Source organism: Pteronotus mesoamericanus, unplaced genomic scaffold, assembly GCF_021234165.1.
Source record: "Pteronotus mesoamericanus isolate MK-2021 breed Mesoamerican mustached bat unplaced genomic scaffold, CSHL_Meso_final contig_657, whole genome shotgun sequence".
NCBI lineage: Eukaryota > Metazoa > Chordata > Mammalia > Chiroptera > Mormoopidae > Pteronotus > Pteronotus mesoamericanus.
Genome location: NW_026555229.1, coordinates 9,423,164 through 9,445,328, shown reverse-complemented (window position 1 = coordinate 9,445,328; position 22,165 = coordinate 9,423,164). Strand labels below are relative to the sequence as shown.

Below are 22,165 nucleotides of genomic sequence, written 5' to 3'. Positions count from 1 at the left end.
TCCAGTCATAAAAACTGAGGAAATCTTACCACTTGTGAAAACATGGATGGACTTTGCAGACATTATGCTACGTGAAATAAATCAGACAGAGAAAGTCAAATATTGTATGGTCTCACTTATGTGTGGAATCTTAAAAGTAAAAACAGAAAATTCATAGTAAAAGATAAGGCTTGTGGTTACCAGAGGCAGGAGAGGGAACTGGAGGAAAGATTGTCAAAAGGATCAGAGTCCCATGCCCTGACTGATGTGGCTCAGTGGATTGGTTGTCGTCCCACAGACCAAAAGGTCACTGGTTCAATTCCTGGTCAGACCACGTGCCTGGGGCATGGGCCAAGTCCCTAGTTGGGGACATGCAAGAGGCAAGCAAATGATGTTTCTCTCCTTGTCTTTCTCCCTCCCTTCCCCTCTCTCTAAAAATAAAAATCTTTTTTTAAAAAAGGAACAAATTTCCAGTTATAAATAAGTACTATCAATATAATATACAATGATCTATAGGAAAGTTAAGAGAGTAAATCCTAAGAGTTCTTATCATAAGTACCTTTTTTTCTTTCTTTTCTTTTTAGTGTATCTATACAAATAGATGGCTGTTAACTGAATGGATTGTGGTAAATTAAACCATCATGCTGTATGCCTTAAAATTATACAGTGATGTCTATCAGTTGTTTCTCAACAAAACTGGAAAAGAAATCCAATTTCTCCACCAAAAATAAAATAAAACAGTTCCTATCTGCAAATAAACAAAACCAGAATTTTCCTGCAATTAAAAAAAATTGTATAAAGTCAGTTTTACAAAGCAGGTATTGTATTGCACTTGTTTCTCTCTACAGGCAAATCCCCCTTGAAGTGAAGCACACCTTATTTCCCTCACAGTACTTTCTGTAACTACCCAATCTTTAAACATATCTCCTAACTCTGTACTTCTACAGTATCTACACCCACCCTGAGTGGGACTTGTCTCTACTGTCATGACACCTACTTTCTGTTTTAGAAGTTATGACATGTACTCAGTAAAGGAACTTACATTATGAAGCAGTACTGAGACATGGATCCTGGTCATGTCCCTACCAAGTGACCTGGCCTTTGAATGTGCTCCACGCATGCTTACGAATTGAAGATGAGGCTGTGTAGCACAGTAGGTAAACATGTTGACTCTGCAGCTAAACTGTTGAAATTATTATCTGTGTGGTGGGCTTGGGCTGGCCGCCTAATCTCACTGTGCCTCAGCACATTAATCTGTAAAATGGTCATACTAACAGCAGGTGTGTGACGGTGGGCTAGTCAGTTAACCTCTCTGTGCCTCAATGTATTAACTTATAAAGTGATAATGGTAATAGTAGCTGACTGATAGAATTATAGGCATACATGAGGTAATGTCTGTAAAATCCTTAGAATAGGTCCTAGCACATAGTAAAAGCTATTAAATGTTTGTTATTTGTATGATGTTTTATGAATTAGTAAAAAAAAATCAAAATTATAGATTACGGTTAGTATACAGATCACATTCAGGGATTTAATTTAATGCCCCAGACACCGTTATTTGGAGACTTTCTTTCTTTCTTTTTCCCTTTTATTTCTTCCCTATTTTCTTCCTCTTCTTCCTTTTTCCCTTTCTTTCTTAGTGTCCACTGCTCTCCTTAAAGTGGTGAATAATGGCACATTTATTGTGAGATAATGTGTGAATATCAAGTGCTCATCTAAACACCTAATGCATTAACTTCTGAACAAATAATCTAAAATACATTTTTAAAACCTTGTCTCTATTCATTCTATCATCAAGTATTGATTAACAACTTACTAGACAGAAGGCACTGGCAAAAGATGAAAGATTCAGTGTCTGCTATGGACACTACAATCCTGTGGAGGAGACAGGCAAACAACAGCAACGTTGAATCATGGTTTGGGGATAACATTACATCCAGTGCGCTTTGAAGGATGGAGGAAAGTCCTCTAACCCAGCCTGCTGAGGGCATGGGAAACTTCCTGTTTCTTCTCAAGATTGACCTACAACCTAGTTACTTTTTGGTCCCTCAGTCTGTGGTATTGATAGCTCATTGGTGACCTGAAATATGTAGACATAGTAACGCCTTACATATGGTTTTGTTTCCAGTCCTAGAAGTGTTCTGGAAGACAGAGATACCAGCCCTTAGGAAGCCTTGTATATTTTTGCTTTATGCAAGTATTGTCTAGGGAATAGTTTTGTAGTTTTCAAAATGATTCATGGAAGTGAGTACTGACCTAACATGGTAGGTGAGACTTACTTGGGCACTGAATTATTTACTAAAAGACTGCTATTCGTTGCTCGAGACATTGGGGCCGTAGCTTAGAGCTAAAGTGTAGCTCTAGTACAAGTGAGACAGTATTTGCAATGCACCATCAAATCAGAAGGTTTTTCTAAGTTGCAGCAAATAGGATGGGCGGATGATTCAGATTCCCTGTAATAGGTCCTGCTCAGTCCCGTTAGCCCAATGCTATGTTTGTGGAAATACATGCAATAGTTCTGCCTTCAGTCATGCAAATCTTTGCCTGAATCTAAGAATCCAAGGCTTCCTTGCGGGAAATGGAAGAATAAAGTGAGAGAGGCCGTTCACCTCTTAGAACCCTAGGAAACAGTACCTCCTATTTCAAATAATGGTCAAGTGAACTTTTTGTTTCTGATAGCTTTCCTTTTTTGGCTGATCTTTGCCTAATGTTCTTTAAAAAAATATATGTATATATATATTGGAGGGTTACTAGCTTTACTTCCTATACCCGTGTGCCAATCTAGCAATGAACCATTTCCTGGGTGCCCTGACAGCTCAGTCAGAGCCCCAGCCTGCAAACGCCATCAACCGGGAGCACCTGGCTCTGTGGACTTGTCCATGGTAAACGCAAATTGGCCATCTGTCTGGAGCTGATGGATACACATCATAGAGATGATACTGGATAATATTCAAATTGATGTTTTACCCTAAGCATGGCTGGAAGGGTTTTGTTTTGCATGTTTTTCCAACAGACCTGCTTTAAAAATTCATGGATGCACCTGGCTATTTGTTTCTTTCTTTTGTTTTTCCCCATATTCTGGCACAGCCTAAAACCTCCTCAGCAAGAGGCTCCATTGGAAAGGGCTGTATTCAGAGCTTAGAAGAAAATTTGTGCAGGTCTCACAAAAATTGCCTAAGTCTAGGTGCTGTGAACTGAAAAGACGAGGCGTTTTTCAGGTCAAGATTCCCAAGAGTTAGCAGCATGATGCAGTTTACTTTTCAATCTGAGAGTAAAACATCCTTTAGCCAAGTGATGTGTTTGAAAAATGGAAATTTGGGTGGGATTCTATTAAAAAATTCTCAGAGGTGTTTGATGAACTAGATGCAGACAAAAAGAACCAAAGCAGCATGGCACTGTTTTTCCTGACAGATTATCTTGCAGAATCTCTTAGCAGTGAGAAAAACAGTGGTTATCCAATCAGAGAAAGGTGCTATCTTTTCTACGTGAGATTTATTCTTAGTTTGAAGTGAAAACTCTGATTCAGCTATAGATGAGTCAAGTTTAAATTTTGTGAGGATCCAGGGAACTCAGTTTCAGATGAATTTACCAGTAAAAGTGTCCATTTCCCAAGCTTCTCTGTCTCTCTCTCTCTCCCTCCCTTCCTCCTTCCCTCACTCCCTCCTCCCTCTCCCCTTTTCTCCAGGAAAAGTGAAGGAAGATATTTAGCCCAAAGGCTGAGCTTTAAAGAGAGTGATCTTTACAGTTTAGCTCATAGAAGCAAATACCGTCGTAGAGGCATCATTGTCAACTGAGCCATTGTGGGATGGGCGCAGGGGTACAATGCAGCATTAGAAGAGTTTACCTTCAGGGAAAAAAAACAAATTTGATAAAAGGGCTGTTGAGAAGTTTAATATGCCAGGAAGATCTACATCTTCTTGAAAATGTGTGATCTTAAAATTCGAAGCATGTTGACGTTTCTATAATTTAAAGCTTCCAGTTAGCACAAATGTTCTTACTGCTGTCCTTGTTATCACAAGTTTACCTTGATTTCAGAAAACCTGAACTGCCAACATGTAAATTAAGAAATTCTTCACTTGACACAAAGAAACAGCACAGACCTTCTTTTACATGACCAGTGTTCCTTGTACATTCTGCTAAGTTAGTGCAATGCTTAAGATTCAAATGCCAGGATCCATGTGCCATGATCAATTAAAGATGAAGAATCGTGTTCAAGGTATATAGGATTTAATTCACTAACATTTGATCTGCCTATAACCTCACTAGAATTTGTACTTTACCCGAGAAAAATTATATAATGTTTGAACTGAAAGACACACTAGAAAGTACATTTTTGTTCCAACTGGACCTTTTAAGAGTTTGAAATTCAGGCTCAGAGAGGTTAAGTCACTTTCCCAATGCCCCCAGATTATACAGTGGCAGAAACGGACCCATTTTTCGGCTCCACTGCCTTCCCGCAAGTGCCACTCAAGCAGATCCCCTACCTCCACAGGACAATGACTTTTAGAACACCAGGTCTTTTTCCTAGTTCCATGGTTGTAGTAGACATCTTGTTTCCCATAAATGCCAAAGATAATAGAAAAAAAAAGTCCATAATAAATGCAGATTTGGGCACCTCTCCAAACATGAAGAATCATCAGAGCCAGAGTTTCTTTCCACACATGTAGCCAGTGACATAACCTGATCTGTCCCTACCATTCCCATTCTTATTATTTTCTACCTTGTTCTCCCATATAAATCTAAAAGAACTGAGATTGATCTAAAGCCACAAAAAGTTTAGAACCAGGCCTTAATGAACTAACAGATGTTGCATATCTTTTATGAACCAGCGATGTATAGTCAATTGGTAGTCTCCAAAGCATGTTCCTCAGAGCCCTAGTTCTTTAGAAGTTCCAAGAACAACAACAGATCTTGTCTTTGAATTCATGTGGCAAATGTTACAAATATATCTCCTTTTTTTTTTTTTTGCTTCGGAATGTGTTCTTCAGAGACTTTAACAAATTAAAGGAAACTTTAAAAGTTTTTCTTTATTCTAATATTCTTGAAATTCCCTTGACTTTTGAATCTTCATAACATTTTAACTATTAACTTCACTTAGGAATTCTCTGTTCAGTGATTTGGCTCCATGACACCATCACAAATGCATACTCTGGGAAGTGGGTATTTTAAACCCCATTTCAAAACCGTGGAAATAAAGGAGCAGGCATAATAAGTGATTACCCCAGGTCACATGACTAGTAATAAGCTGAAATAGGACTCAAAGTTAAGTCTGTGTCCTTATCTCATGTATGAATCTCAATTCAAATCCTGTTGTCTCGCACAGGTGATTATAGATCTAGACTAGGGAGGTCCTTTGGGGACGGGCACTTTAGTTCAAAGAAGAAAAAAAAAGAGAGAGGACATACGAATTGGGGGAAATGAAGAATAACTTCACTAAGATGCCCTCCATCCTCTCAATCTATTGTTTGTCGCCCCGTTTTGAAGAGTAACAAAGATATAATACTTACCTTTCAGTTCTGAATTTATGCTGGTTTTTCTTCTTACATTAATGACAAATGCCAACAGAAGGCAGCTTTCAGTGTTGAGAAGACAACAGAGGATGTGTGGATTGCAGTAAACTGGAAAACATAGGACCTCTCTGTAGGGGTTAGCAATTCCGAAGTTCTTGTTGATTACGACTCTGTGGGAATATGGTCCCAGTAAATCTGGACATAATTGGAAAACCAACAGCGCTCATTGGGCCACTGTTTTCTACCTCAAACAGGGCTTGGATGCTGGTCAAAGTCACTCTGTGGAGAATAGGGTTTTAACCACAGCACTTCACTGTGCTGCTGTCCCAGGGAAAAAACCTTCAACTGAAATGATTCTTTTTAGCCTGGCGGTTTCCTCGGCGGCAGTTCCATATTCTGTGGCTTGAGGAATTTGTCAAACTTTGAAAAGGCACATATGCTCATTTACATTGGCAAGTGTTAAGTTGGGGAGACATATGTTTTCTTTATTCTCCCCTCCTGTTAGATCCTTGAAGAGTGTTGATTGTCAGACTCAGCTGTAATTTCCTGAGTGGTGTGCTTCTGAACAATCTTTTTCAAGAATCTCCAGTACTTATAAATTTGGCTGGAAATAACTATAAAACATGATTGGAATCCCAGTGGATTGGAATTCTTCTGGTAATGCTTAACTGTCCAGCTTAGGGATATTTTATTAAATCTAAGATTGTTCTTCTGACACACTTCTCTTAGCTGAACCATTGCAATAATGTCGTAAGAGTCTCCCCACCCCCATAACTCTCTTCTCTTTAATCCATATTCTATATTATCTCCAAAGTGAAAAGTGATTATTCTAAGTGAGCTATAGTCATTCTCTTCTCTGCTTTAAAATTGTGAATCTCTTTGTGTGGCTCAGAATAAATAGCTTGTCTTGCATGACTAGTGAAGCTCTTTCACTAACAGACTCCTTCACCTAAGTTCTGTCCTCCTGAGGAACTTGCTGTTACCTGAACATGTCATGCATTTTCACACTTCTCTGTCCTTGCACATGTTAACTTCTCCACCATGAAATGCTCCCTGTCCTCTTATCAAACATCTCCACATCCTTCAAAACTCAGTTTACTGTTCGGCATTCTATGGCTGTCTTCCCTCATTCCAACAACAGATGTGTTGTTCTCACATATTTTTTATGTGTCATTACCCGTACAACTGTACTTTTTCCACTGAATTTTCTCTCCTCTGTGTAGGAGCTGGTTATAGGAGAATTCACAGGCTAGCAAAGCTTTCAGTGACTCATTCACCATTTAATATTCAGTCTTAAGCACAGTAGCTTTCAGTTAAATAAATTAGAGGACAAAAAGTAGAAATGAATGGTTAAATGGTGAACATCTGGCCAACCCCATAAGCAGTAAAAGATGCTCTAAAAAAACCTTTCATCTCAAACTCTTGTTTTTCTATTTGTTTTCAGAATGACTGAGAAGGATTGTAAAAATGTTTAATGTTGAGGGTATTTCTATAATCTTATTGAAATATTTTGTACATAAGACAGATTATAAGATTACACTTAGTGCGATTGTATCAAAGAGGGAAAGTTCTATTTAGTCTACATTTTCTTTTGTGTTTTAAACAAACTTAAATGTATTGGTTAATAACCACTCGAAGCCCATGCTCACTGGTTAGAAGACCTGCTTATCATGTTGTCTGATTTTTATTGGTTTGGCAAAAAAATTCATTTATTTTTTCCCATAAGATAGCTCTAATACTGCTTAGTTGTCTTAAACTTCATATGAAACAATGTTGTTAGGTTGTATTGTTGCAGCTATCATATCAGCAGGCATTTTAAAAAAAACATTAAAATTAGTAAATTTTTGTGTAGCTATTTTAATATTGAAAGTGGAAGAAAATATACAACATTTTCAGCATATTATGTTTTATTATTTCAAGAAAGATAAAAACTCGACTAAAACACACAAAAAATTATGCAAGGTATGGAGAAGGTGCTCTGACTGACTGAACATACCAAAAGTGGTTTGTGAGTATTTGTGCTGGAGATTGCTCCCTGGATGATGCTCCATGGTTGGGTGGACCAGTTGACATTGATAGTGATCAATTCAAGACTGAGAACAATTGATGTTCTACTATGTGGGTGATAGCCGACATACTCGAAATACCCAAATTAATAAAGTTAGTGGTGAAAATAAAAAATGTGTCTTTTATTTTATGGAAAAACTAAGCAGAGTTTTGGCCAACCCAACAGAATGCAGGTCTGGAAACTAGATTCTTGGTTATGAGACATAGAAATAGAAATGCCAAAAACATTCTCAAATTTCCCATATTTTGCTGTATATAATGTGCACTTTTTTGCCCAGATTTTTTTAGGGAAACATAAGGATGTGTGTTATACATGGATATAATAATTACATGCCATCAGTATAATAATGACCATAATCCCATGTATTATGCACACAAAAATGTGGATGCACATTATACACAGCATAATATGGTATCTTGGAGAAATCATGATTGCCCCTTCCTGTCTAATTTCTCTCCTTGGAGGTTTCCTTCAATTTCCAGTTGGAATATCTTAATTAACATTTTTATGGTGCTGTATAATCCCTAAATGAAAATGTCATGTAGATATAAAATCTTCTTAACTAGTAGTTTAACAAATTTGAGGGGTTTTTTTTTTGGTCCAGTAGACTATTTTTTAACAGCTTACAATATATGATAAATGGGTGACATTAAAGATCTGCCTATGAATTGATGACAGTCAGAAATGGAGAAAATGTTTTGGTTTTTTTTCTTCAGCTCCTTTATTCAGGGAACACAATTATGGAAGTTTTATAAAGCTTGGAGTTTCTAATATTTTTAATGTCTTTAAAACTTTAAATACTCACTGGGGCTTACTTATTTGTTTGTGTCCATAATATGTACAGAATACTTTATTCCTTTTTAAAATAAAGATAGAAAATGTACATAAACAGACTGTTATAAATAGACTATGATGTAGGAATGTCACTTTATAAAAATCAGGGAAAAAATGATCATAATTTAAAATGAAGAAAAACTATGAACTGGCAATCTACCAGATGAGGATATCTAAATAACTAAACACAAATGCAAAAGGAAGAAAGGAAGGAAGGAAAGCAAAATTCACTATTATTAATAATGCAGATTGACACTAAATATACCTATTTCTCCAGTCACCTTGGAAAAGGTTATAAGAATAAAAAGAGAGAAAATAAAACCTAGTGTTGGTGATAGGTACTTCCCAAGTCTCTGGCAAGGAACTCTATAGTAGTACCCGCTTTTTCTGAAAGTTATTTGGTCATATGTATCCAATGGGGTTACAAAATATGTAAGCTTTGATCCATAAATTCACTTCAAGGAAATTACTTGAAGAAATAATAACTGATGTACAGGAATATTAATCTACATTAGGCCATAAGATCATATTAGTGAAATTTGGAAGCTGTCTAATAAGGGATTAATTACACAGTGGCTTATTCATACAATCAAATTCAATGTAGCCAATGGAAGAATATTTAATAGTCTGGAAAAATGCTTGCAGTATAATTTTAAAGTAGGGAAAGCAGGTTAAAAAGTAGAAAGTATCATGTGGTACTCTGTCTTGCTATATAGAGCAATCTCAGTCTCTCTGTCTCTCACCCTCTTCCTTCCCCTACACAAATATTTATGTATATGTGTACCAATATATTCATAGAAACAAAGTTTTGGAAAGCAAACTTCAAAATGTTAGTGATAATTATCTCTGCATTGTGATTTCTGAGAGGTTTTTCTTTTTCACTGTTCATGCTATTTGTCCCAGTTTTGCCCCCTTTGCCACCTCTACCTATCCCTTCCGCTCCCTCAGACAACCCGCTCCCTGCTATCCATGTCCGTGGGTCATGCATATACATGCTCTTTGGCTACTCTATTCCCTATGCTCTGCTTTACATCCCCATGACTATTCTGTAACTACCAATTTGTACTTTTTGATCCCTTCAGCTTTTTCAGCCATCCCCCCAACACCCCTCCCATCTGGCAACCATCAAACCATTCTCTGTATCTATGATTGTGTTTCTGTTCTGCTTCTTTGTTTATTTTATTTTTTAGTATCAGTTGTTGATAAATATGTATTTATTGCCATTTTACTTTCACATTCTTCACCTCCCCCTCTTCTTCCTCCTCCTCCTCCTCCTCCTCCCCTTTTACATTTTATAAAATAATACTGGTTTGGTGGTGATGAACTCCTTTAGCTTTTTCTTCTCTGGGAAGCCCTTTTCTGTCTTTCAGTTCTAAATAATAGCTTTGCTGGGTATAGTAATCTTAGTTGTAGGTCCTTGCTTTTTGTCACTTTGAATATTTCTTGCCAATCCCTTCTAGCCTGCAAAGTTTCTTTTGAGAAATCAGCTGACGGCCTTGTGGGAGCTCCCTTGTAGGTAGCCAAGTACTTTTATCTTCCTGCTTTTAAGATTCTTTGTCTTTAACCTTTGGCATTTTAATTATGATGTGTCTTGGTGTGGGCCTCTTCGGGTTCATCTTGTTTGAGTCTCTCTGCATTTCCTGTATGTCTATGTCCCTCATCAAATTAAGGAAGTTTCGTAGCATTATTTTTTTCAAGTAGGCTTCCAATCTATTGCTCTCTTTTTTTATAAGTACTTTCCAGGGGTCCATTTCCCAAATTTTTCTTTAATGAATGCATGTTAAGTCTTGCCCATATTTGAAAAAAATACCAAATTTTATACAAATAAGATGAACAATTTAAAATAAATAAAATTATAATATCATTGGTATAGACATTCCTAAATCTACCAAGTAGCTTAAAACCTTGCACACCATTCCTGGCTGGTGGTTCGGTTGGAGGATTATCCCCTATACCAAAAGGATGCAAGTTTGCTTCCCTATCAGGGCACATTCCTAGGTTGTAGGTTCAATCCCCAGTCGGGGCGCATACTGGAGGCAACTGATTGATGTTTCTCTCTTACATTAATGTTTGTTTCTTCTCTTCTCTCTCTCTCACTTTCTGTCCCTGACCCCCCCCCCCACCTTCTTCTCTCTCTGAAGTCAATAACAGCACACCCTTGAGTGAGGATGGGGGGGAAACCAACTTGCACACCAGGAACAACCTTCATCCTTTTATTCTAAATTGAAGGAATTAGATGTGGTACCAGCTGTTTGTGAACTGAGGATGGACCAGGTTTGAGGGGCTCCCCAGTGTCAAGACTAAGCTGTAGCCTGATAAAAAGTATGGCTTTTGGAGGACAAGGTCATGATTGACTCAGGATCTAAAGGAGAACCTGCCAATATTATAGGCTGGTCCACACAAGCAAAAATCTAAAATGTCTTAAGAATTGGGAAACTACTCAGTGTTTTACAGATGAGACATCATTTGGTGCTCAAGATATTTTTCTAGAAAAGCATGCATTCGTTATAGGATAGGGTTTACTTTGGGAATGTCTTTTTAATTTAATAAAATATAAGTAGAAATTATTTAGATTAAATGTGGAAGAAAGGTTTCTATTATATTAATAGGAGCCCCCCTGACAATGGAAAGGTCTGTACGTGAAGACTGAGATAAGAAGAATGATGTGAACTGTGAAAGCTATTGACTTTTCAGGGAAGATGCCTGCACACTTCAGTAATTCCAGAAAGCATTGCTGTACTGTAGTAAAATGAATTAATTGAGCTATATTTTCATGACTCTTAGTTTCAGGAAAAGGTAAATGATTACCTGGTAATACGATTAAGGAAGATGTCAGTATATCCAGCAGTTTGAGGATTTTTCTTTCTGTCATTAAATATGGTTAGGATTTTCAAAAATTGACTCAGGTACCTGCAAAATTCACTCTTGAGAGAGATCCTGTAAGGACACAAGATTCAGAATTCTTCCTCTGATTGGTATGACCATATAATTTGTCATCCAAGGCATACATATTTTTGTTAGTAATAATATTTATGATGGTACATCAAGAATAAACCAGGACTTTCTGGGACAAAATATGACATATGTCCACCCTGTCTGTGACCCATTGAGACAAGGCCAAAATGTCTATGAACTCTCTCTCATATGGTCAAAGCAGCTTCTAAATCAAGATCAGCCAACTTTGTCAGTGACAGAGTTTTTGTAAGTGATAGTATCATTATGAACATATTTAACCCATTGTGAATATGAATCTAGGTTTCAGAAGGTTTCTGTATAGTCACAAAATAGATGACACTTTTATAGTTGGATTGCATGATAGCACCTTAATTAGGAATCATTCTAATTAAGGATGCTAATTACTGAGCAGTTGTATCTGGATACATGAAAGGTATTAACCTGAATACATAAAAGATTGTGTTGTTTGCAAATGTTTTATGAAGGCAATTTTTTTGTTCTTTTTGAAGACTTTCTTTTTGTTCGTGGGGGGGGTCTTTTTATTCCTTTTGAATCAGGGTGCTGAGAAATGCCACCAAAATCAAGAAATCTGATTTTGTTGTTATTTTCCCAAATTTGGATTCCCTGTTGGTAGTTACTTGGAGAAGATGAGTGTTTTATAGGATTGGCAAAATAGCAAGAGACATATAAAATAAAAAACATAAAAATTTTAGATATCTTCTGCATATAACAATCAAAACTTGCTATATGTTTCTGGAACACATTTAACAGTCATCCATTTACCCTCAGACCAAAATGACCTTTTGTTGTTTTTGTTGGTCCAAGGCTACCTACATTTCAATCTATTTATTTTAAGGTCGATGAGAACAATAAGTATTCTGTTTTGAGTTGCTACAATATGTTGTAATTGATATTGGTGCTTTTGTTATGAACATAAAGGGACAAGGACTATTGCACTCTTAAGAAACCCATTTTTTACGATGTCACATCCTAAATTAAATGATGGGTGCTTTTTTGGAAAAGTTAGTTATGTACACTTTAACAGACATTTAACAGAGCTGCCCTTCTATAACTTAACCGGGGTAGTTTATACATCCTGAAAATCTACAGAGTGGACTTTCTTGACTTTGTGTCTCTTAATGTCTCTACTGACTAAAAATAAAAATCATTTAGTCTTCTATAAATATTCACTTTGAATTGATATCAGATTAGGGATTTATAGCTTTTAAAAATTTAAAGTAACAGCTACTTCATGGCTGAAACCCAATGAAAAATCTAATAACCTCAAGTTATCTGTATTTCAGATAGGTTATGATTATGAGAAGACCTTGTTATTCATACTGAGTACATAATAACTTTTTAAATCATGCCCCCCCCCTTGTTTTAATTATAAATGACAAATTGTACAGAAAATTGTTGTGGTCATTAGCTCCACAGAATTGATGACCACCATCAATCTTACCATCCCACTGTGTGTGTGTGCATGTGTGTGTGCATGTGTGTGTGTGTGTGTGCATATCCTTCAGAGATGGAGTCTATTTTTCTCCTCCCTTTCAGTCTAGCCCAGAATCAGTGACTTACTTCATCAATAGGATGCTGCAAAATGGATGTCCTGGCACTTCTGAAGACACGTCATAAAAGCCTGGTAGCTTCCGCTTGAGTCCCTTGACATCCTTCTCTTGGGGCACTCACACTGGAACAAACAAGCCACCAGTCAAGGAATCCAACTCCCATGAACTGTGATCCTATGTGAAGTTCAACCCACACAGAGAAGACCTGCAGGATGGGATTCCATGTAGAGAGAAAGAGAGATGCTAAGGCCAAATACGTGAGTGAAGAAGTCATCTTCAAGGTGGAACCTAGGCTCCAGCCACCACAGTGACGTCATGTAGATTTGAAACTACCTATCCAGCTGAGCTCTTCCCCAGTTCCTGACCCACAGAACCATGAGCAAAATAAACAGTTGCCTTAAGCCACTGTTCTGGGATAGTTTTACATAGCAATAAGTAAGTGAATAGAGGTCCTTTTCATTTTTATGTTGAGTACCAATTCAGCTGCTTTTGAGATACACATTTTGAGATGGAATTAACCAAGATATAGAGAAATGCCTAGAAAGTAAACTCTTGAAAAAAAAATCTTCTTAAAAACTGCAGTATGATAGCGCCTTCTCTGACTGGAGGAAAAGAAGAAAACAGAGAGGAAAGGCAGCAGCTAATGTACTTATACTTGGGGGCACGCTATTTAAGCACATTCACCCTTCTCTCTCTCTCAAACACAACTTGGATGATCAATCCCTGTCATTAAATACTTGACGAATGAAGGAAAGTTTTGCATGAAACCGATCTCCTTGCCAACAGGAGGCACTTCTTCCTGGAGGATCCACTCCAGCCCTGTCTTCCTGAGAGCTCCGCAGGGAGGGGCAGGGGGCAATTCTCGCTTCTCTGACCTGCAGATCCTGTTTGAGAGAAACCCCTAGTGGTTTCTATCATCTTCGTAGGAAAACATTAATAGCCAAATACATTAGCAAGGTCTCATGTGGCTGAAGCTTCATTAATCTTCCCCTATACGCCCTGCTATTTTTGCCCGCTCACCATGAAGCATTAATATAAGTAAAACTAAAACATACTTGTCAGGATGATGCTACAAGTACTGCAAGGAATGAAGAATGTGAGTACGTTCTGTTCACTGATTTTTAGAATGAATTCATTCCTATGGGCTCTTCTATTCATTTTCCTGACTTTCAACTTGACATTTATTCAAACTCTCCAGTCAAATGCACAACTTAGAGATTTTACCAAAAATGCTGTGTCCCTCACCTAAATCAATGTTAAGATACACTGATAGCTTCTCTTTTTTTGCTCCTCTTTCTCCCCACCTCCTCTCCTTTATCATTTTTTGTGAAATAAAGAGATTTCTTATCATTAAATGAACATCATTTCTTGTAAAGTTTCCCATGAGCAAAGAAGATGAATGTCTGTTTCTCACAGTATCTCAGCTCCTTCTGATAGCATCTAACATTTAAAAATGATGTAACCTTTTGACATTTATAGATCTTTGGGAATTTAAGAGAGAATTTACTTTGGAACTTGTAATGACCATGGAAGTGTGTTCTGATTGAGTTTGAGCGGAGGCTATGGAATAATGTGGGGATTTTTAAGACAGCTCAAATGGTCTTAAGGTGTTTGATCAGTCTCCATAGTAACTGTAATAATAAAAATATTTCTCATATTTGTACATCATTCGTCTCCTCTAAAATGCCATTTTGAAAAACCAGATGACATAATGCTAAGCATTAATAACTATTCCATATTTTCTATTATCCCCTTAATATGATGTTAACTACTTCTCTGGAAAAATGAGTTCATATTTTAGATGCCGATCAGACATAGGATCAATTTATTAGTCAAACAGTTACGTTGTATTGAGTCTGATTGGTTTTACCCTAAAGTTCCTCAAGAACTAGCTTAGGGGAGATGTTTGTTTCTCTCCTTGTACTGTCATTAGATCAGAGCATTTTGCCCAGTCCTCACCCATCCTTATGATGAAGCACAAAAACCAGTCTTCTGGAGGAATGACGGTAGAAGGATAAGGAAAAGGAGGCCAGGGCCACTGTGAGCAGTCTGAGTGTGAAGCAGGACTGAGTATTTGGATTTATATTTAAAGCCAAAAAATAATTATTTCTTCAGGAATATCTTACCAATTATCTTGTTATTAGGAGTCTCCGTTATCTTGCTGCTAGCCTCTTGTTTCCCCCTCTTTAGCATCTTCATCAATACTTTTGAGATATTTGTAATACAAGCTCACTCTCTCTCTTGCTCAGAATTCAACTGTCACATTCTAGCAGAACATGTAGTGCTAATCCACCATCTTTGTTAAGCCACAATAGTAACATTTGCAAAAAAAATTCAGATGTAGATAGCAGAAGCCAGGGATAGCTTTACCACTGATCAGATGCACGGCCTTGAGCAAATGACCTCCTTCCTCTAAACCTCGTTTCCTCAACTGCCTCATGGACCCAATATTTGTCTAAAGAATTTTTAATAATTTAATGAAATAACATTTTAACAGATGCTCAGGAAATGCACTTTATAGCATCACTACTCTCAGTGAGAAACCTGAGGCTCATGTAAAGATTACATGAGCTATGTGCTCTTCAAAGTGGCATAACCAATATATGACAGGGATGACACTGAAATCCATCCTTGCAGTCAAGTCCCATGCTATTTCCTGTCACTGTCGTATATACTTATGGTTTGTGTTTCCTTCTTCTTCTAATGGTAAGAAAAACCTTCACTAAACACACGCCCTCTTTTCTGAGGAAGTGCACACATCCATGGCAACATGGACTAGGGTCAGGTTTAGGGTTTGGTCATGGCTCTTCTTGTAAAAAATAAGCCTGTGGTTCATGAGCTACATGTGCAGTTCTGAAGATCAATCCACTTGTGCACGTGGACATATGTTCCTTGTGGAAGCAGAGTCTCACAGTGAAGTGCTTTTTAGTTTAAGATTCTCTAAGTGGACTCAGGAAAGGGTTATGTTCAGTAATTCCAAGAAAAATTAGAACAAATCTTCTATAAACTTTCTTTTTTATTTTTGTCCTTCAAGGAGTGTAACCCAGATGTTGTCATTACTGGCGAACCTTACTCTTCTCCTGTGTACTCTATACAGTTGGGCTAAAGGAATATTGAATGAATTTTCATAAGTAATAATACATAATAATAGGGTCTTCTGACAAGGCTAATAAGAGACATATGAAGAACTGAAATAGTAGTATACACTTCCTGAGAAGTTTTATTTTCCCCTAACAAAATCAAAGTCTTTTGGCTATCATTGAAAAAAAAAAGGTTTTAAAAGTAAACTCACAGAATAAACTCTTTAGAATGCAATGCAAAGTTTTCCTAGCAGTTTCATTGAATCAGTGTTTAGCACAAAAGAAGATGGTATATTGCCCAAATATTTTCTTGATCTCTTAGTATCAAATGACCCTACTTTGTGTTAATGACCATGGAGGGTGCATTAGGTGAGCTTTGGGGGGTTTACGAGTAGCATTTAGCACAAGTGATTGCATACTGGGTACATTTTTCTAGAGAGATTTTTTTTATCATTGTCTACTTATGTGAACTTTCTTCTGTTTACTCACTTTCCTCTCCTTTTCTCACTATTGTTTGAATTTCAGTGATTTCCTTTTCATGAATCATCCTGGGATACTGTGTGACTCCCCCTAATACTCTCTTCTTAACAGTTGCCAACAGATAAGCACTTACTGCTTTCATCCTTAGACCATCTGGGAAGGATAAATGTTCAGCTCACATTGGGAACAGGCACCTTTTCAGCCACAGTTGTTAGCAAGTTACTCCAATTGCTCTGCATACATTTTGCTTCATTTGTTTTTAATATTGAAGACAGAGGCCTGCAAATAACCTCTTATACAGATGCTAGGTAGATAATTTGTTTGGATAAAGTGGGTAGATAACTGGAGTGTCCGATTACTGCTATTGCAATTTTTTGTTGTTTCCATTATCATTATGAAAACTATTTATTGTGCACCTGTGATATTGTCATCTGGATTTGAGTTAAGCCTTCAGCAAATCAAGAGAGATATCCCCAGTACATTGCCTCCTCTTGATTCCAGTCCACAGATGACAAGGAATAGACAAATGTGCAAAACAAATAATGAACACAACATAAAATAAATATTCTTTGTTTAAGTACCAAAGAAATGGTGGGAAAAACTATATGCCTGTAGGTAGTAAGGCCTCCCCTAATTAACTTCCCAAGATAAATGACAGAATTCCAAGATCAACACACCTAGGAAAAGAATCCGAAAAACTAAATAATAGTAACATTTCTCTAGGAGAAATGTCCCTAGTGGCCAACTTAGAAGGATCAGAAATCTCACAGCCAACCTTTTGTAGAGTTACATCATCATGTAGCCATATGTTGAATCTGAATCAAGTCAAAGAGAGGAAAGATGCATTTAATTTTTGACGACACTAAGCTGTCAGAAGGACTAATGCCAAAAAAAGTGAGAAGTGACATACTTGAAATCTATAAATTGCATTTCATGTTCATTTGTGCCTTTAGGGAAAACAAATAAAATTTCTTCCTTCTCTGGAAGTGGATGATGAATGATTGCTCAGAGTTGGGTGGCGGGGAGCCTGTGTCACCATTATTGACTTTCTATTGAAAAGAATTCATCTGCAGGTGCCATCAAAGCAGTGTCTGTCTGCACACCATGCAAGGCATAGGTGAACTGGTTCTAATCACTCATGGGCAGATCTGAACAGAGAATAATTACTTTTCTGTTAAAGACACGTTCTTTCCCTTGTTTCTACCCTCCATGTCTCCAAGTAGAAGAGTAGGAAGTTATGTAAGAGGACTCAGACTCCCAGTATCACAGGGATGAAGAGGTTTCACCTACTTATTCCCTCATTAATTTGTGTGTTCATTTACAAAGATATAGGGACCTCTACTATAGACCAAGCTCTGTGTTAGACAAGGAAGAAAAAGAACCCTCTTTTTAGAGAGCTTATTTCAGGAACTGTGTAAAATTTGGACTCATGCTTCTTACAAAATCCTCCTACAATTCTGTCATGCAGATCATATTCCAGAATGCAGAAGATTAAACACAACAAAACACCACTTATTCAAAGTCACATGAAGAGCCAGAAGAGGGTAGAGTGCCAGGGTAAACCAGCAAAGACAGTGATCACTGGACACATTTAAGGAGTGTGATCTATTATTTCTCAGGAGTGTTCATGAACTTGACATTGCCATTTTAATATTTCTGAGTTGAATACCTTCTTGAAAAGATCGAACATATTTATTTATCAATGACATCATTTATGTCTATAGATTGGATTACATGTGTTATTTACATTGTTTCTTTCAAATAGGTTAAACAGTTTCTATTTATATTTTGCTTAAATACCTTATTTACTTATTAATTTATTTATTGTTAGTAACCTACAAAAGGACGGAACAAATCTCAACCCACTTGAAAGAGAAATTACTAAAGAATTTTAGTTTGAAGACTTACTTAGATAACAATAATTTGTTAAATACTTTCTATGGTTCCACCACTGTACTAGTTGTAACCTACTTACGTTGAAGTTGGATGCATTGGTGTATATTAATCTATGCATGCATTTGTGCATTTATCATTCAGTTGTAACTGAATATAGGCAATAATATTAAATTAAAAAATCAGAATAAAAAGCTCAATCTATGATATGGCATATAGATGTGGATAAAGTAGAAGGAAGCATAAATATTGTTTATCTTGTTGAAGGGATAGGGTCATGAGCTGTTTAATTTTCTTTTATTTTCAGTTCTATTGTTGTTCTTACAAAATTGTTTGTGCAATAAAAAATGGCTAAACTAAAATTGATCCAGAATGACCTGTTTGTTTTGAGTGGATGTGAGCAGAGGTTTGAAAGAAGAACCACTAGAAGCTTTGTGTAATAAAGACACACTTATATAAATCTTACAGGGGGAATTTCCTAGCATCTTTTATCATTTCTAAAATGTCAAATTCCCAAATAGAGGGTTTCAGGTGAGGACTGTATAGAGAAATTGAGATTTTATTCCCTGGAAAAAACAGCCACGCATGCCACGATTTTCATTATTGAATCTTAAGTAACCGTGTGTTTGAAAACTATTGCACTATTCTACCCCACCTCTCCTCATTCAATTTTTCCTCAATGAAGTTTTTTTTATACAGTGTTATGACTGAGAGCATGAGTGTGTAGCAATAACATTTTAAATATATGATAAGTAAAAATCTACATGACTTGAGGATATGCAGTCAGCCCAGTATGTTTGTTTTGCTGAAGTGGTCTGCCAGGAGAAGCAGGTGGTGAGGTCTGCACCCCAGGAAAGAGGAAAACATTCTGGTTAGAGAGGAGATAGATTATCAGAGGCAGGACATCACCTTGCCTGAGACAATAGATGCTCTAAAATTGGGCCTCTTCATATTATTATGGAAATTACTTTTGACAGTAGTGCAAAAAGGGTGTTGTATATTATTGTTAACTGTAGTTGGAGATACAAAGCAATATGATCATTTAATAACTTATTTGTTATTTGGAAATCAACAGCTTTTAGGTGCCAGTAAATGTGAAACCACCTGGAAATACTCTCGTGAATTCAGGAGCCACCTAAACATCCTTTTCTAATACATACAAGAGATTTTAATGAAGCCGTGTGAGTTTGTATTTAGCAGATTACCGGATGGCTTCATGTCAGCCATCCAATGAGAGAACCCTATCTGCTTGGTAAAGGAGAGGCAAGAAAACTATGATCGTGTCAGAATTTATGGTTGGGGACAGTGGCTCCACCGGAACGTGGATTGAGAAACAATTAGTCTCCCAATTTTGTGTGTGCTTTCCATCTTGTCCGGAGTGCAGCTGACAGCCAAAATGCCCCCCCCCCCTGCACCACAGCTCTTCTCTCTTCTTCAAAAAGAGAGGTTGAAAGAACAGCAAGGAGCCTTAAATTTGCCCTGGATAACATAAACACTGTTCAGGCTGAGTGGGTCGGATGTGCCATTTGCAGTGACAGGGCACCACTTTTGAAGATGACGCTAACTGTCCCAAGGTTTTAATACGATTGCCTCCAAAGACGTGCGAAATCTCCATGGGTTTGCCTGGCACTTGACTCTTCTATGAGATGGCTCTGTTTTATTTTCCCTTTCTCTCTCTCACTCTCCTTTTCCTAGAACTGCTGCATTCTCAGCTGGCAATCTTTAAAAACCCCAGGCTGCAGTGATTTCTCACCATAGAGCCACACATTAAGCACATCTTTCATGCTTCTCCGAAGCAAACTCAGAAAGTGCCAATTAATAAGTTGATGGGGAAGAAGTCAGTGGGTAGCATTAAAGCTACCCGTCTGGAGGCATTAGGTGCGCGCTTTGAGTGAAAGCAGACCTGCAGAGAGTTGGGAATAAGGTACTTTATCACACATTCCTAGAGGCATAAAATGAGAGAATAAAAATCAGTGTTCAGGGCAGCTTCTCTGCCGTGTTCCTATTGTGAATTGTTCATTACGGCTCTGACCAAGATGAACCAGCCCAGCGAGGGAGCGTACAACATCCGCAGCTGCGAAGTTTTACACATGTAGAGTGTATTTGCTGGTGGACAGTCAAAAGATGGAGGAGGAGCCCAGCTGCTCTTTCCATGGAACTGCCATTCATATTTGCTGTCACTGTTTTGGGCATCTTTCTCGGTCCACATGACTGCTCTGAAAACTCTTTCCATCCATTCATTCATTTGACCAGTATTTACTGAGTGTATAGTATGTGCTGGGCCTTACTCTAGCTGCTGGGAATATATATATATATACCTGTGGGGTAGAAAAGTAAAGAAATACCAACTATGGAATTAACGTTCTAGCAGAAGGGATGTAGACAATAAAACAAGTAAGTAAATTATACAGTGGGTTAGAAGAGGATAAAGTGGTCTTTGTACAGTGCGCAGAGAAGGCTTTAGAAAGCCCAGCTTTTGACACTAGAGTCAGAAAATCGGGCTAAAGGGAGGATGGCATGGGATTGGGATGTTGTTGACATGAACGAGAGGGCTATGGTCAGCGAGAACATCCCAGGAAGTCCATCCTCTTTCCATCCCTTTCCACCTTACCCACGCCACGCTATGGCAAGTCTTGCTCCTTAATCTACTCCCCCAAACGTAAAGTCAACAAGGTACAGTAAGAAGGAGGGTTGAGGCCAGGGGAACAATGGGAAATGCTGCAGATTATGGAAATAACTTTAAGGGGGGGAAAAAGAAAAACCAAAGGAGTGCTCTAGAAGAAAAGAAAAGGCAGGCTTCTGTTTCCTCTCCCTTCCTTCCAACGTGACCGGCTGCCTTCATTCCATAGTGAAAATCCTTTTATGGCCGTGGGTCAATGTGGGACAAGAGCCCTGACAGAGTCAAGGTCCCCTGGTTGGCCAGGTGTTCCTTGCACACCCCTTTTTCCTCCTGTGTCAAAACTGTAGCTCGTTTTTAAGATTCAGAAATTTGTAAATTTAACTTCCATTGTTGTCTTTCCCCAATATTTTTTTGCTGCAGATTATGCTACTCACGGACCCTGAGATCGAGAGCAGTTTATTGATCAGCTCAGATGAAGGAGCAACTTATCAGAAATACCGGCTGAATTTCTACATTCAGAGCTTGCTTTTCCATCCCAAGCAGGAGGACTGGATTCTGGCCTACAGCCAAGACCAAAAGGTGAGCATGAATACCTTGTTTGAGACAGTGGTGCCCCGTTTTCCAGGGAGAACTCGCCATCAACTATCTCTGCATTTCTTCTGTGATCAGCTTTGTCCTGTGCCATGGCCTGAACTGGGTGCCGGGGGTGAGAGGCAGCAAGGAGGACCTCAGGTTGCTGTCTTGAGCTATGCCAACGTCTGACACAGCACCCAAAGGAAAAACTAGACAGTGGGGAATTCACTGCAGAGCAGCGGTTTTTATTTTTATATTTTTAAATATATTTTTTTATTGTTCAAGTACAGCTGTCTCCATTTTCCTGCCCCACCCACCCCTACCTCCCACCCTCAATCTTTCCCCACTTTGGCCCTCTGTACATGTTCTTTGACTTGACCCTTCCCCTTCTTTTCCTTGTTACCCCGTTCCCTCCTCCACTCTCATTACTGTCAGTTTGTTTTTTCTTTCAGTGTTGCTGGTTATGTTTTTCCTGCTTGTTTGTTTTGTTGATTAGGAGAAGCAGTTTTTCATGTAGATGTTTCAGGCCATTAGGAGCCCTTGTCCCCCATTGGGATCTGAGACATCTTTTGTAGATGGAGAGGTGATCATCTTCCTAGACA

The 22,165-nt window shown here is 37.9% G+C and overlaps 1 protein-coding gene across 2 annotated transcripts in view; it reads left to right on the top strand.

Annotated features, from left to right (window-relative positions):
• Nucleotides 1–22,165, top strand: part of SORCS1 (sortilin related VPS10 domain containing receptor 1) — a 470,882-nt gene that overhangs the window by 274,651 nt on the left and 174,066 nt on the right. For both annotated transcript variants that reach the window (XM_054581477.1, XM_054581478.1), the window contains exon 4: nucleotides 21,411–21,569. In XM_054581477.1, coding sequence (XP_054437452.1) covers nucleotides 21,411–21,569 — 159 coding nt within the window. The remainder of the gene's footprint in view (nucleotides 1–21,410; nucleotides 21,570–22,165) is intronic.